Below are 15,642 nucleotides of genomic sequence, written 5' to 3' on the forward strand. Positions count from 1 at the left end.
GGTGCAGGACGAGTGTGGGGTGCGGGTTCCAGCCTGGCGTCGCTTACCTGCAGCGTCACCAGGGTGGCAGCAGCACGCAGTGGGGCTAAGGCAGGCTCCCTGCTTGCGCTGGCCCTGCTCCGCTTCCAGAAGTGGCCGGCACCATGTCCCTGTGGCCCCTGGGGTGGGGAGGTGGGCAGAGGGCTCCATGCTTTGTCCTCTCTGTGGGTACCTCCCATGAAGCTCCCATTGGCCGCGGTTCCCCGTTCTTGGCCAACGGGAGCTGCAGGGGGTGGTGCTGTGGTGCCGGCCGCTTCCAAGAGTGGCGTGGGGCCCGTGGCGCCATGGGGGTGGCAATCCTGCACACTGGATACAAATCCTGCACACTGGATACACTGACGGGCCGGATCCAGCCCAGGGGCCGGAGATTGCCCACCCCTGGTTTAACCGGTTAACCCACGTTAACCTGCAGGCTGGCCGGCCCAGCGGCCCCGCACCACCCGGAGCATGCCCGGTCCCAGCCCCGGCCAGCCCTTTAACTGGTTAACCGTTTAAATGAAATATTTTTTAATTGTTTAAATGGTTAACTTTTAAAACGATATTTATATTCCTACCTTAAACCCTAAGGTTCCCAACTTAAGTTATGTGGTTCAACTGTTCCCTATTGATTCTGCTATTTGAATTATCTGGTGCTGAGGGGCTCCTGTTTCTGGCAGGAAGAATTTTTAGGATGAGGAAATCCTTTACTAATGGGAAGTGGAGTGTAGTCATGGATTGCAGATTATAGTGTCTTTCCACCTGACTCTTCAAACTGGTTTTCAGTCTTGAGTCTTTGATGTGTTGTACTCTTTCCCTTTCATAGAATCATAGAAATGTAGAGCTGGAATGGACCTTGAGAGATCATGAAGTCCAGTCCCCTGCACTGAGGCAGGACCAAGTAAACCTAGACTATCCTTTACAAGTGTTTGTACAACCTGTTCTTAAAAACCTCCAATGATGGGGAGTTCACAACCTCCCATGGAAGTCTGTTCCAATGCTGAACTACCCTTATAGTTAGAAAGTTTGTCCTAATATCTAACCTAAATCTCATTGCTGCAGATTAAGCCTATTATTTTTTGTCTTTCCTCCTGTGCACAGTGAGAACAATTGATCACAGTCCTCTTTATAACTGCCCTTAACATATCTGAAGACTGTTATCAGGTCCCTTCTCAGTCTTCTTTTCTCAAGACTAAACGTGCCCAGTTTTTTAATCTTTCCTCATAGGTCAGGTTTTCTATACCTTTTATTCTTTTTGTTGCTCTTGTTTGGACTCTTTCCAATTTTCCACATCTTGCCTAAAGTGTGGTGCCCAGAACTGGTCACAGTAGTCCACCTGAGGCCTCACCAGTGCTGAGTAGAGTGGGACAATTATCTCCTTTGTCTTACATACAACACTCCTGCTACTACTCCCCAGAATGGCATTTTGTAGGCATAGTCTCCACTCCCATTATTCACATCATTAATAAAAATATTGAATAGTACCGGACACAGGACTGACTGCTGTGAGACCCCAATAGATACGTTATCCCAGTTTGAAAGCGTATCATTGATGACTACTCTTTGAGTACAGTCTTTCAACCAGTTGTGTACTCACTTTGTAGTAATTTCATTTAGACCGCATTTCCCTAGCTCGCTGATGAGAATGTCATATGTGACTGTCAAAAGCCTTACTAAAATCAATATATATCATGTCTACTGATTCCTCCCTATCCACCAGACCAGGTGATCCTATCAAAGAAAGAAATTAGGCTTGCTTGGCATGATTTGTGCTTTACAAATCTATGTTGGCTATTCTTTATAGCTCTATTATCCTTTAGGTATCTACCAGTTGGTTGTTTAATAATTTGTTCCGGTATTTTCCCAGGGATTGAAGTTAGTCTGACTAAGCTGTAATTCTCTGGATCCTCTTGTTTTCCTATCTAAAGACAGAGTGTTTGCCCTTCTCCAATCCTTTGGGACCTCATCTGTACTCCATGAGTTCTCCAAGATAATTGCTAATGGTTCTGAGATTGCTTCAGCTAATTCTTTAAGTACCCTAGGATGAATTTCATCAGGCCCTGCTGACTTGAGTATATCTAACTTTATTTAAATATTCTTTAATCTGTTTTTTCCCTCTTTTGGGAAACATTTCTTCTCTGCCAGTCAAGACACTCAGAATCTTTCAGCATCCTCCCCTCTCACTCTGAAATGCTTTTAGTAGAGAATCAAAGAACCCCCGTGGCTTTCCACAATTGCGAAGATAGTTGACTCTGCTTACCGCACCTCACATCTCAGGTCTGAAGAAGAGCTGCTTGACCCTCCGCAGGCTTGAGCATCTTGGTGGTGGAAATGGGATAGGTCTCAACATCTCAGGCTCTGCACAGAGGAAGTTGCCAAGACCATCACCTACCAGAACCCCCGTGTCAGGCTAGCAAAGAAGTGCCTCCAGCAACTCCCTTCTCTTCTCTTCACCAGCACAAATGTGGGACTGGGGCAGACAGAGTGATACTGCTATCTCCCCCATTTTGGACTCGGGTGGCTAGAAAATCCATGGAGTAGCAGCAGTAGTTACAACACGAGTGACTTACATCAAAGGTGGTAAACTGCTCTTACCACTGTGTCCCTTTTTCTTTAGCTACTTTGCCACTGGCCTATTTAACTTGTTTAATAGTATATATAGAGGAAACTAAATTTGTTTTTGAGAGCCCTTGTCTAAAGTGTATTTACCTCTAGTGAATAGACTGAAAAGTGGGGGAAGACGTCAGCAGTACTCTGCAAAGGCACTGAGAAAACTTCAGTCACAGCCAGATGGGTCCAGACAGTGTTAAACAAACGACACACAAATTCAACAAACTTCTACATTAACTTTGCTTCTTACATTTTCATGTTCCTCCCTTCCAATTCCCCATGAAGGCAGTCAGGGTCAGAGAAATTATCTTGTAACTTGAAGTCTGTAAAATGCAGTTCTGTCCTTTATCCTAAATGATCCAGAATGGCTCTTTTTGCTTTGTGATAGCAAAAACATTTGGAGGCTATGAACTGAACATCAACTCCTGAATGGTCAATGAATACATTCTGAAAAGGCATTTCAGAATAAGAATTCTTGCGGTGGGAGGCTGGATTTGGCTGTTCTGGGGCTGGTCAGAAACCTGTTTCTGGCATCTCTAATAGTTCATGCATTTGCACCAGGTGCAGTCAAAGGAAAAGATCATGATTTTTACTCCAGGTCATCCCCTTGGTGGTATTTTTGAAATTTCATACTGCAGTTATGCTTTAGAGAGAAGGAACAGGATTTTGTGAAGGTTTCTGAAGTTTTTATTTTGTTCTGAAACATCTGTATTTTCTTCCCATGGACTGTTTATATATATTTCTGGAATTTCCAATCCTGAAAGTAGTTCCTAGCTGCAGTAAATTTCTTCAGTCATTGAGGAAGCTCACAGATGTTAGGAGTAGATGACCGAAGAAAACATATTTTTTACATGCTTACGTATTGCTTGTGGTGTTAGGAACCAATCTGTAACAATCTACCCAGTGGCAATGATTGTAGGGAGCCTCCTATCACTTGTATGTGGAGTTATGAGATGCTATTTGTGTTCTTGGACTTCTCTCATGTGCTGGCTTTTTGTGTTCAAATTTATAATATGGGTTTCTTCTTTACATAAGAGTTTCTAAAGCTTTCCAAGTACTATTGGTTATGTTAGATTTGAAATGGGTGTTTGCAGCATGTGGTCATCTGGGGGGTTTTAAGTTTTCTACTTTTCAGACCTCCCCATTACAAGGTGGGAATTTTGAGTCTGTTTCCAGTTTCCAGACACCAAAACAAAATAGTGTGTAAATTTCATATTTCTTCGAGTGGTCTCTGTATATTCCTACTTGTGGGATCAAGATGCCTGTGCCATGAGAGTTTCTGGAGCCTTCTGGAAAGCATTGTCCATTGGGGCCACTTACCCCTCCTTCTCCCTCCATCCCGGAGGGTTCTGAGGGCATAAAAGGGGGAGTGACCCCAAGCACCCTTCAGTTCTTTTCTAACTGCTGAAGGTACAGTGAGACTTGGATTGCACACAGTGTCCTTGATGCTTTCCTCATTGCTTTTTCTTTTTTTCCTCTTTTTCCCCTACCTTTTTGAGGCACATTTTGTTTATAATTAATCAGGTTTTTCTTTTAAAGAAGTGAGAAGATGTCAAGACAAAGGCATGCTGGGTAGGTGTGGAAGAGCAGGAGGACCAACACACCCCCAGGTTCATGAGGGAGGCTCCTCAGGTCTACTTGATTAAATTGGTGCTGAATAAGTTCAGTGTCAGCATCAAAGATTGTCCCACAGGAGTGGGTTTGCCTGCCTCTTGCATCCCTGCATGTGGGAGGCATCTCAGGCTGGGCACTGTTGAGGTCCTTAGGTTTGTCCAGTTTGACCAAGGAAACCTAGTGCTTTAAGTGGCTTTCTGGCTGTTGGATCCAATTTTCTAAGGATCTGGATCCACAGAGCTTTGATCTGGTGGCCTAACATGTATCTGGGATCTGCAAAACCTGGATCCACAACAGAGTACAGATCCAGAGCTTACTAAATAGCTTTTTTTTTTTTTTTTTTAATTTTGTGGCTGATAACTATGGCTTTGGTTTCAAATGGATCCAAGGTCAGAGCCTGAATCCAGATTCAACAGTCAAACATGGATTGCCAAGCACGGTTGCCAGGAAATGGATCCAATTACCTGGGATCCAGCCAGCATGAAAATCTGACATCTCTGAGTGAGAGTCACTTGTCTAGTTGCATCCGATGAAGTGAGCTGTAGCTCACGAAAGCTTATGCTCAAATAAATTGGTTAGTCTCTAAGGTGCCACAAGTACTCCTTTTCTTTTCTTTTTTTGTGAATACAGACTAACACGGCTGTTACTCTGAAATCTGTACCACAGAGTCCCAGAAACTGACCAGGTCAGTGGAGTCTGGTACTACCTTTCCAACACCATGATTTTTTGCAGAATTGCTTGCCCAACTTATTCTGTGCCTAACATAGTGGCATAAGCAAGCAGATCAGTGTTGGACACCCTTTCAACACTGGAAAAGGGAAATGCGTCAGAGGTTTGTGAATAGTTCTGGAATGATGGACCTCTGTTACAGGCTATTGTGTTTTACCTTGTGCTTCCTGTTTGGCCATTTCCAGATGCACATGCTCAGACATACCCTGCTTGTCTGGGAGAAGGTTTTCCCCATCCAGTGCTCCATCTGTTGGACCCTCACCTGTAGGTGAGGACGGAGATTGATCCATTCTTAAACTCTTTTACTGTCAGAAGTTGTAATTAATCAATATAATTGGTCTGGGGACTGTCAGTTCCCTTGGTTCTGGGTAGGAACTGCTGAGGTACTCTTGGCCTCCCAACCCATTCCTGTGGGCTAATTGAGCTGCCCAGAACCAGATTTATGAGAATCTGATAGGCTGAGAACTGATGCCGGGATCGGAGGCTCCCTTTAGGATGTGAGGGTACTAGACTCATTTCAGTTTTCTTCTGACATTAACAGATTTGAGGATTTCTTTGCTACACAGCCTCTGTATGAGAAACAGGGTATTGTGTCACAGGATCCATCTTGTGCTCCAGAAAGGACTGCCTGTTGTATCCAGAGTCTCTTAGAAACCCTCAAATGCATTGCCAAGGTTCTGCAGAGAAGACAGTGGTGTAGGTCTTATTTTAAATTTAGAGCTTTTTATGAGGGTCTGTGAAAACTGCTCTGATGTTCCTTGAATCTGATATCATAAATGTGCTGATGGAGCTGTCTGATCTCTCAAAGGAGGAAATTGTATTAGAAAATTTTTGGGCTATGGGATACCTACCTTCACTTATAACTTGTTCCTTGTTCTGAGCCAGGAAAGAGACTTTTCAGGTCTGCTTCTGGCTCCACCATGGAATACACAGTGTCTAGGATTGGGTAGTGTCTTTGGTAGCCTCCTATACAGGTAGGTGAAACACGCAAAGGTGCCCATCCTTAACTTTACCAAGCCTTCCTTGGAACCAGTAGAGCATTTGTATCCAGTGGAGTAGTTGGCTCAGCACATCAGAAGTTCTTAATAAATATAGCTTTAATTCCTCACATCTTGGAAGGAAAAATTATACTTAAGGGTTGTCATCCATCACTTATGCTTAATGGTGTGTGAGGTTTGTTTCCTGGTTACTGTGTGAATGACATTTCTCATCTACCATATAATATGAACAACAGGATTGTGTGGCGTGAGGCAAAATGCTGGATGGCTGTACTAACCCCATGAGGTTCATCATATTTGTCTCTGGGTTCCAGAGAGAACTCCAGAAGTTTTCCAGAGGTATTTCTCCCCTCCCCCTTTTGCCAAGGTCACATCTGTCTCTTTACAAACACCTCTGACTGAAGTTTTAAAGAAAAGACCTCTATCAATAAAACTGTACCTTACCCTTTGGCCTTTCTATGGCAGGAAGTGTTCCATTAAATGCCTGGCTGTGTATAGACAGATGATTTTTCCCTAGTGCTTTGAACATGCAGGGATATTTCCATACCCATTTTGTAGATGAGTGCTCACTGAAGCCTTGATCTATTCAAGACCTGCAAACGTACCTGCAGTGGATGGGTTCGTTACTGCATTTATTTGATAGATTTAATACCAGACAATATCTGAGGCCTCATCAAGGGCACTTTATTACTCTCCTATCTTTTCTTGACACTAGGAATACCTGAGCCACAATGTCTAAGTACTTTCAAGATGCTGTATTTCATAAGATAGGGGAAGAACATGCCTTCCAGAGAGTTCCCTTGTCACCTTCCTGTCATCTGCAGTAATAGTCTTAGAAGGTGTAAGGTATATTTCAGCTACATTTCAGTCCATTCCAAGGTTTGTGATCTCAGTGGAATATGTGGCTCCACGTGAAGGTACTGGGCTTAGAGCTATTTCTTTGACTTGCAAGGCGTTTCTTCTGTTCATAAACTCCAAATCTGTCTAAATTCTGATAGCATTATGGGAATGCATTACACAGACCACCAAAGAGGGGTTTACTTTAGTGAGTTGTCCGGGAAATTTCTTGTTCATAAAGTTTAGTATCTTTATTGGATGGGTTAAATATCTCATCTACCAGGAAAAGATGATGTAATGGTAGATTTTGCTTTTTGTTTTTCCTTTTTTGTTCAACAGTACAAGTGCTCTAGCAAGGTCTCCATCTTATATTATTTTGTTCCACAAGTGGGATAAATATTAAGTCCTTTTCTAGTAGCGATACCATGTTTGTGAATGCTTCTGATCCAAAGATAAGCAAAGTCTAACATCAATGTTGCACCCCTTTCCTGCACCAAGAACAAGAACTTCTCTGTATGTTGCCACTGATTCTAGTGAATTAAGAGGTTTTATGAGTGTTGGTTCAGTTGATACCAAGTTGCTGCTGTTAGCCATGGTTAGAGATTGGCAGAACGATCTCAATATCATGATGTTAATATCCATAAAGTCCTGCTTTCCAAACTACTGGGTCTCCTTCTGTGAGATGAGGCGGGAGTCTCTACTCAGGGTAGAAGTTTCTCTCATTGACATAGACTCCAGGTTGCTTGGTCTATTGATTGAATGTTATGCTGAGGTCTAAAAGACTGATCAAAAACTTCTGTTTTTCATTAATCAAACTTAGATCTCCCATCTGGGTAGCACCTAAGTGGGAAGACCTAATGATGTCATTTTAGACTGTTTAAATGCAGATGCCATTTTTGATAGCTCAGATAGTCAGTAGGCTTGCGTCTCAGTATTTATCTCCTTTTAAATTGCATTCTTACAGAGCAGGTGGTCCTACCTATGTCTCCATCCCAGCAGTCTGAGATTTCAGTCTCTTTCAGATCATTAAAATGACTTTGTCCCGGGCCTCCTTTATTTTCAGGGAGGCAGGTATCATACTTTGGTATATTCAGAGAACTTTGTCATCATTTATAGCAGGCCAAAGCTTATCTACAAGTTCGTCAGTCTCTAGGAGAAATGTGAGGAACCTGTTGTGGTCCAGAGGTTGTCCATCTGTTGTACTATGTTTCATGATTATCACAGAATCATTGACCTGTGGCTGGGCTTCCACCTCTTGGAATTGTCAGTCCTCATCCAGGACAATGGCAGCATCTCTGGCAGATCCCCATGCTGTCTTCATTGCATCGTGTTGCACGAATGATACTGCAGCCTGTATTTTTAGCAAAAGTATTCTCTCATTAAGACTAGGTTTAGGAGAACAAGATCTGTCGCTTCTATTCCCTCTTGACCTGGTGTCCAGAGCTCATGCTTGTTTGGCAGCTCTGCAGTGCTTGTTTACCTAAACCTCCTCCACCCATCTTTCTGGGGCTGTACTGCTGGCTAAACTCCAACAAGTGGGAATATGCAGTGTTTACTCAAAAAAATGAGATGAGCCTCTGTATATTCACACTCCCTGCTCACCTTCCCTACATCTTTGGAGTCTCAGCTTAGAAATTCCTGAATTAGTGTCAGGAATTAAAGGGTTGCTGGGGCCACTCCCCCTTTTATACCTCAGATCCTTCTAAGATGGGAGGGGCGACTGGCCCCAGAAGGTACTGGAAGCTTGTGGCACAGGTCCCACGTGATCCCTCAAATGTGTGTGTATATAGAGGCTCATCTCGAAGAACTCTGGTTACAGGCAAGTAACATTCATTTATTTATAACCTTTAGTCTACCTATATATTCTCGTAATGATTTGGGATCCAAAACCAACATTTTAAAACTTGGTTATCTAAAGATAGGTACCCACAATAAATAAGTGGCCTGACTTATTTTTTTTTCCCATGTGCTGAGAGTAGACGCTAGCTTTTCTGAAAACTTAGGACATTTTTATTTTGAAAACGTTGGCTTCAGTTTTTGAGAGTCGTTATTTAAAAACAAACATTTGTTTCCCTTTAGCAATCCCTTTGTGTAATCTTGAATTGTGTGGATGCTGTGTAACTGTAGACTCTATTAACATGACACTTCTCAGTTCAGTGCTACTCTACAGTTGGTTTCTTTCTCTTCCCATCTCAAATCCAGGTTCCTTTACAGGATGCTATGGATTTGTTTAGAGTAAGAAGAGTTTACCTTCTGAATGGCTTCGCATATGTGCCTCATACGGACATAGTTGCAATAGTTTTAAATAACTACAGAACCAAACTGTCTAAGGCCCTTGCGGTAAGTACCCATTTTTTCTGAGCTAGTTTTGTACCTTTGGGACCCTTTGTTAATTCACTCGCTGCACAATATGCTGCAGCTGGTCAGAACATTTCACCTGAAAAATTCCAGCTAAACATTATCAAAATTTGCTTACAGTGCTTAAAGTAAAATAAATTAAACAAGACTCGTGAGGATGAACTGAAGGAACATAATTTTAAGTAAAATTGGAACCTTCTGCCATGGATATTGTTAAGGCAATATCCTTTTTAGACTGTTTAAATGAAGATGCTCATTTGTGATAGCTCAGTCAGTCACTAGGCTTGTGTCTCAGTAACTACCTTCTTTAGGGCTATAGCTACACTGCAGCTTAAGTTGACAAAAGTTATGTCGCTCATTGGCCACACCGTTGAGTGACATAATTCATGCTGTCCACACCAGTGCTTATGTTGGCAGAAGAGCTTCTTCCATTGATATAGCTACCGCCACTTGTGGGCTGGAGTAATTAAGCCGATGGGAGAGCCCTCTCCCATTGGCTTAGAGCGGCTGCACTAGAGTTCTCTAGTGTAGCCATAGCATAAATTGCGTTCTTACACAACAGGTGGTCCTGCCCATATCTCCATCCCAAGGTTTTAGCGGTAATTTCTTATGTGAAAAGCAACATAACTCTTATTGAAGAGGTTAACCCTGGACATGACTACCTTTTTTTTATATTACTCTATTTTGCAGCATTTGTAGGTGTAGATAGGAAGGAAATATGCAGGGAGTGATCTTAAGTGAGAATTAAAGTAATACTAATTCCTAACTTGTACCCTTACAACTCCTATTCAGACAAAATAGGTGCTCACTGATGTAGGAGGACTTCACGGAGATCTCAAACCCTCTCCCTCCAATGTAATACTGGAGCACCAAACAAATGTTGCCCCTTTTGAAATGGCACCTTATTTGTCTCCACTCAGCAATACCGTTGCATAAAAAGCCCTAAAAGCTATATCTTGAGGTAGTTTGTGCTTCCATGCTGTGCTGGGGAAGAGCAGGGAGGGGATAGAATCATAGGATTAGATGCTCTTGGCAAATCATTCTCTGTCCCATCAGCCTGTAGAGGGACCTGGGAGAGCAGTGTCACATTATCTAATCCCGTCTCATATTTAGAAGCTAGATCTGACCTTAAAATCTATGAATCTGGAGAGTGGTTGAACATAGTTTAGGTTTTCTTTCTCTCACCCCCTATGACAGTGGGATGCACAAGAGCATTATATGCAATCTGTGTGTAGCATTCCTCTGTCTTGTTTTGATTTGAATTTTTGCATCCTGGTGTTGCTCAGTCTGTTCAATTTGAATGAGCAAGCAGAGATGATAGCAGTCTTTAGAATAAAAGGAGAGGATTGGAGAGAGAATTTCAAAACCTGGTTTCTGTTGAAAAAAACAAACTAATAGTAACTGTTCCTATTCCCAGTAACTTGAACTACCAATATAAGGTGAGATGGGCCCTGGTCCATAATTGGGGCTCCTAAGCGCTAATGCAGTACAAATGTGTGGTGAAGAGATCAAATTAAAAAATTGATTTACTTTAAAATATTTATTTAATTTTGCCACACCTCTATTGCCAAGCTTTCTTTCATCTTAGATTTTCTTTTCTTTTTTAGATTGCATGCAATCCCTTCCCCTCTATACTACTTATGAGGCTTTGGGAATGAAAGCCATTGAACATTGTAGTGTATTAAACTTTGTCACTAAGTATTTTAAACTACCATCTATATTTGTGTTTGTTTTAGGGGTTGGGAAGACAGAGAATTAAGGGTATTTCATGGCAATAAAAATAACCAAGATGGTGGAATTGCTGCCATGGAGGGGGCCTGATCATAGATAATATATAAAATGAGAGGATATGAAAAATTAAAATGTTCTTAAAGCCATTTTATCCTCAAGTTATTGGTATATTAAACTCAAGTTAAAACTGAGACTACAACATTTTTGTTTAAACTATTAAAGGCACACAATGAGATCACTGCGGAAGAAGCTCTGTTTGGTATGCAATTTTTGCGTTATAGTAATTCAAGTTGGTAGTCTGATACAATATGCAGAAGGAGGTATTTGTATTTAATTAACATATAGTGATATATTCTTATGCTAATGCTGCCATTAATGTTGTACAGTATAATTGAAGCCGGAGGCATCCTTATTTTCGTCAATGAGTAACATTCTTGAAAGCTAAGAAGCAGTCTAATTAAAATGGTTTGCCACAAGCACAATAGTTAAGTGCTAACCATTGAAATCTTTTTTGCTTTTTCAAAGTCACTGCAGTTTTTGCGTAATGTTGGTAATCAAAATGTATAACTGCCTTGTTTTTGTTTGATGTTGGAGTATAATCTCACATTTTGATTGATATAATATTGCTTTTGTGATATCATCCGATTTGAATCTTGGTTCTCTTGTATCAAGCCTTAAACTGATTACTTTTTAGTGTGGATTGAAAAAGACTGTGTACACATGGAGGAAACCCTTTAAAGGGCACTAACTCCATATTTGGTGTGAATTCTGGAGTCCTCTTTCAAAGCATGCTATGTTTGGAGCAAATTGAGTCAGTGCAGACTATTGTTAGTTTGTATGCAGTGCTACTGCGTACTACTTCTGCAGTCCTCCAACTGCTGTCCCATGCTGGTTTGTGGACATCTGCGGCCGATCTGTCTGTTTGTGTGCCCTCTACTGCTCTAGGCCAAGTTGAGGCAGCTGTCTGAGGCATGTTGTATGGCTTCTTGAGTAATATTGCAGTAATGTTGATGGATTTGAATCCAGGAGCAAATGGGCAAATTCTGGCCCTTCGCCAATTTTTAATCGCAGGGACCAGAAAGGAAGCATGGGATGGATGGAGTGGAATTATGGGATTTTGGGGGTTTGAGCATGAAGTCCTAGAATTCTGTTGGTTTCCACCTGGCTATGAATCCCCAAAATGTACAGCAAGAAGCATCCCAGAATACACATGACTCGGCAGTGAAGCAAAAGACCATTGGATAGCCACCCATATGATTTATGCTTAGTGTGCACCTAGCCCCTGATGTGCACACTGATGCAAATTCCAAGAGGGTGGAGCAGCTCTGTCTGCATGCTGTTAGTGCGGCTTATGTATTGCAGACCATCTAGTGTGCATCAACTCAGTGTAGACAAGCCCTAAGGGAATTTGTGAGAGTATTTGGTGAAGGTCAAACTACTACCAAAGGAGCTGTATGGTTACCTTCAGGTGGTTCTTGCAACGTCACTAGAGTTCTATCTTGCTGTACTCTAAAACTAAATTTGACTGTATTTAAATAGATTTCATTTTGCAGTTATTTCAAACTGATCAGAATTGGCAGCATGAAAAAAATGGAGATGCACTCTTAACTGTTAAATTCAAAACACTTCTGATTTGATTTATTTATGCTCTAGACCCTCCAATAAAGATTTAATAAGAAGTTGAATGTTTAAAGTAGGATCATGGTGGGACTGACTCTCTTTAAATGCATGAATTTTAGTTTAACATCTAACTTCTAACTGATGGGACAATTCATTGTATTGTTTGAAATCATGTGAAACAAAACACTGAAAATGAAGAGAACTATAGTAGGTTTAGTTCAGCCTAACTGTGCATCATTAAGTTAATTTGAAACTTTAAATTGTTAGCATTGTAACAAAGAAACTGACATTTCCATTAGGTGAAAGCTTCTTTTTGGGGGTTTAACGTCTTGACCATTTCAAGTGCTCTTGGGCTAAAGCTTAACATGAGTTGAAACTTGGATATAGGTTTAAAACAGTGTTAAATATTTAAATGTTTTCAGCAGTTAAATTTTAGAGCTTCAAAAATGTACACAGGATTTGTTTGTGTTTCCATACACTTGATGCTAAAAGTTTCCGATTAAAACACTTCTGTCATTTGACACCTGGTCCCTGATTAGTACTATCATTAAGGGGACCATGTAAAAATAGCTATTGGGTACAGTCTGACCTTAAACTAGAAGGTCATATCTGAGACAAGGTAGCTTCCAGTCTGGGCATATTTCCATCTCAGATATGTGCAAAGCAGGTTGGTTGGCCTTCATTTCATACATTTACAAAGTATTGTTTAGATTTCGCCTCTGGTGAGAAATCCTGCTTCAGGGCCTTAGTCTTCCAGAAGTTTTTTCTGATGTTGAGGAGCCTATGTCCTCCAACCCTCTAAAGCTTTGTTTCTTTCAGGATACTGTGTATTTGAGATGAAAATTTTGTAGTGTGTGTTCTGGACATATCCTGTAGGCAAGCCAGCAGTTTAAACATGATTGTTGATCTTTAAAGAAGAAAACCTTTCTTGTTCACTCCGTTGGCATTGGTCTAGCTCTTGCTATTGCAGTTGTACTTTTGAGACCACTCTCTTTATATTTACTTTTAGAGTGAGAATCCTGCCCAGATGATACTTCTAAAGAAAGGGGAATTACTTTATAGTTCTGATTCTCAGAAGATACCCTTCTGGCAGATTATCTTCTCACCCTCTTCAGCTCACAGATTGGAGAACCATTTTGAGGCTTTTATTTATTTACGCTTAGGACTAGGTCCCTGAAGGACCATAGGTGTTTCAGCCCCAAACTTTTAGATGCCTTGCCATTCAGTGGAATTTACAGCTCTGAGTTAGATGCCTAGGCCTCCTATACTATTCTTGGGGAGAAGTAGGCGCCTAAGAATGCGATTAAAAATAGTCAGCACTCTGATCAGGGGACTATCTAAACAATAGGAAATACCGAGGAAAGGGGTGGGTCTTAAGTCCCACCCATCAAAGGAACTTATCCTCTATCATTGCAGAGGCTTCATGGCTATGAATGCTCTCCTGGAGTTAGGTGACTAAGCCATTTTTGCCAAAAGCCCAAATGGTGGTGATGTGCCTGTTGGTTTGAGCACTTACCCGGTATGTGAGAGATCTGGGTTTAGTTACACCTTCTGCCTGATTTGGAGTAGGGATCTGAACTTGGTCCCCCCTGCATTCCCCAGGAGGATACTGTAATCAATGGGCTATGGTGTATTCTGCAGCAGGTCTCTCTCAATTTCTCCTGTTTAAGCGATGCCAGTGTGTAAGAATAATTAGTCACAGGGCTAGAGAAAGTGAGAATAACTCTATAGCCCTGTTGATAGGGCACTCACCTGGGATGTGGGAAGTTCAAACTTCCCTGGTCCCAGTGGAATAGCTTCAACAGAGAAGCTATTCTCTAGAGCTGCCCCGGAATACCCCAAAGCCCAGTGATTGGTGTACTCTTCTGGGACTGAAGAAGATCCAAGTTCAAATCCCTGCTCCACCTCAAGCAGAGGATGGAATTGAACTTGGATACTGGAAGAATACTCTAACCATTGGGCTAACGGTTGTAAGGGGGGGCACCACCTGCTCCTGTTTTGTATGCGTTTAGGTGTGCTCAGAACACTTGGATTGGGTCCAGCAAGCAAGGTGAGGAAATGACTATGTAAAGATCCCAGTCTGGGTGCTTGAAACCTAAGTGCCTACAGAGTTAGCTGAGCAGGGGTTTTGATGGTCTTACTGGTGCCTAAATGTTGACTGGTCGAGAGTCTGGGGTAGAAGATCCCCATAAAATGTTAAATTGATAGGTTTAGGGAAGAGGGATAACTAAGTTTATAAGACCGTTTGATAATATTAACCCTCATTCTATTATGGAATGCCCAGTCTGGAAAATTTAAACCAGGTATTGTCTTATCACTTTGAACAGTTGAAAACTATATTGTATTTTTCTTAATCTATGAAGGCATTTTTCCAATTACATCATCAAGGATATTTGAACTTTAGACATATTCAGTAGATCAGATGTTTTCTGCCCAAAACCTTTTTATGAAAAGGAAAATCTGGCATATCTTTAGATTTAAAGAAAGCTACTAAGACTTATTTTAAAAGGACAAAGGATTTCAGGAAAACATACCTGTTTATAGCTTTCCATCCCAGATACAAGAAAAAAAGGTTTCAAAATAGTCAGTTGCCATATGACTAAGCTTCTTTATCTGAGTCATATGGAGAAAACAGATCCTCCTTCTGCAAAGGATTAAAGCTAACTCCATGACACAGTGAAAGCTGCTTCTTGGATGGAAAATGTCTGCTTCTTTGGAAGAAATTCTATGCCGAAATTTGGTCAAGCATTCATATATGTACAGAGCACTGTACAAACTTTATTTGCTATTCTCTCTCCTCTTTAGAAGCATTATTCATTAGAAATCTCTCTAGAAATATAATAATTATTGAGCTAGAATGATTATTTAGTAGGTATTCTCTACTTTTCCTTTGTCTTCATTGCTTTTCCATTCCCTACAGTGAAGACAAGGGGACAATGTTTCTCTGAGAAAAAGGGATTTAATGTAGAGGCACTGTTTTTTCTCTTTTCAATAAATATTCCTTATCTTAGTAGTTAGGCCAGATACTCTTTTTGTTTGTTTGTTTTTTGTTTTAATGCACGAGTATTCTGGAATCCCAGTCTGAATGATATTCTCCAGGGAGCTGGAATTTGATCCTTAATAATTAGGT

At 41.2% G+C, this 15,642-nt stretch overlaps 1 protein-coding gene across 7 annotated transcripts in view; it reads left to right on the plus strand.

Annotated features, from left to right (window-relative positions):
- Positions 1–15,642, plus strand: part of PRIM2 (DNA primase subunit 2) — a 308,890-nt gene that overhangs the window by 60,044 nt on the left and 233,204 nt on the right. For 5 of the 7 annotated variants that reach the window (XM_048845207.2, XM_048845211.2, XM_048845210.2 and 2 more), the window contains one exon: positions 9,006–9,143. The exons of the other annotated variants lie outside the window; for them this stretch is intronic. In XM_048845207.2, the coding sequence (XP_048701164.1) occupies positions 9,006–9,143 (138 nt within the window). The remainder of the gene's footprint in view (positions 1–9,005; positions 9,144–15,642) is intronic. 7 annotated transcript variants of the gene reach the window in all.

The sequence above is a fragment of the Caretta caretta genome, chromosome 3 (genome assembly GCF_965140235.1).
Source record: "Caretta caretta isolate rCarCar2 chromosome 3, rCarCar1.hap1, whole genome shotgun sequence".
Classification (NCBI taxonomy): Eukaryota; Metazoa; Chordata; order Testudines; family Cheloniidae; genus Caretta; species Caretta caretta.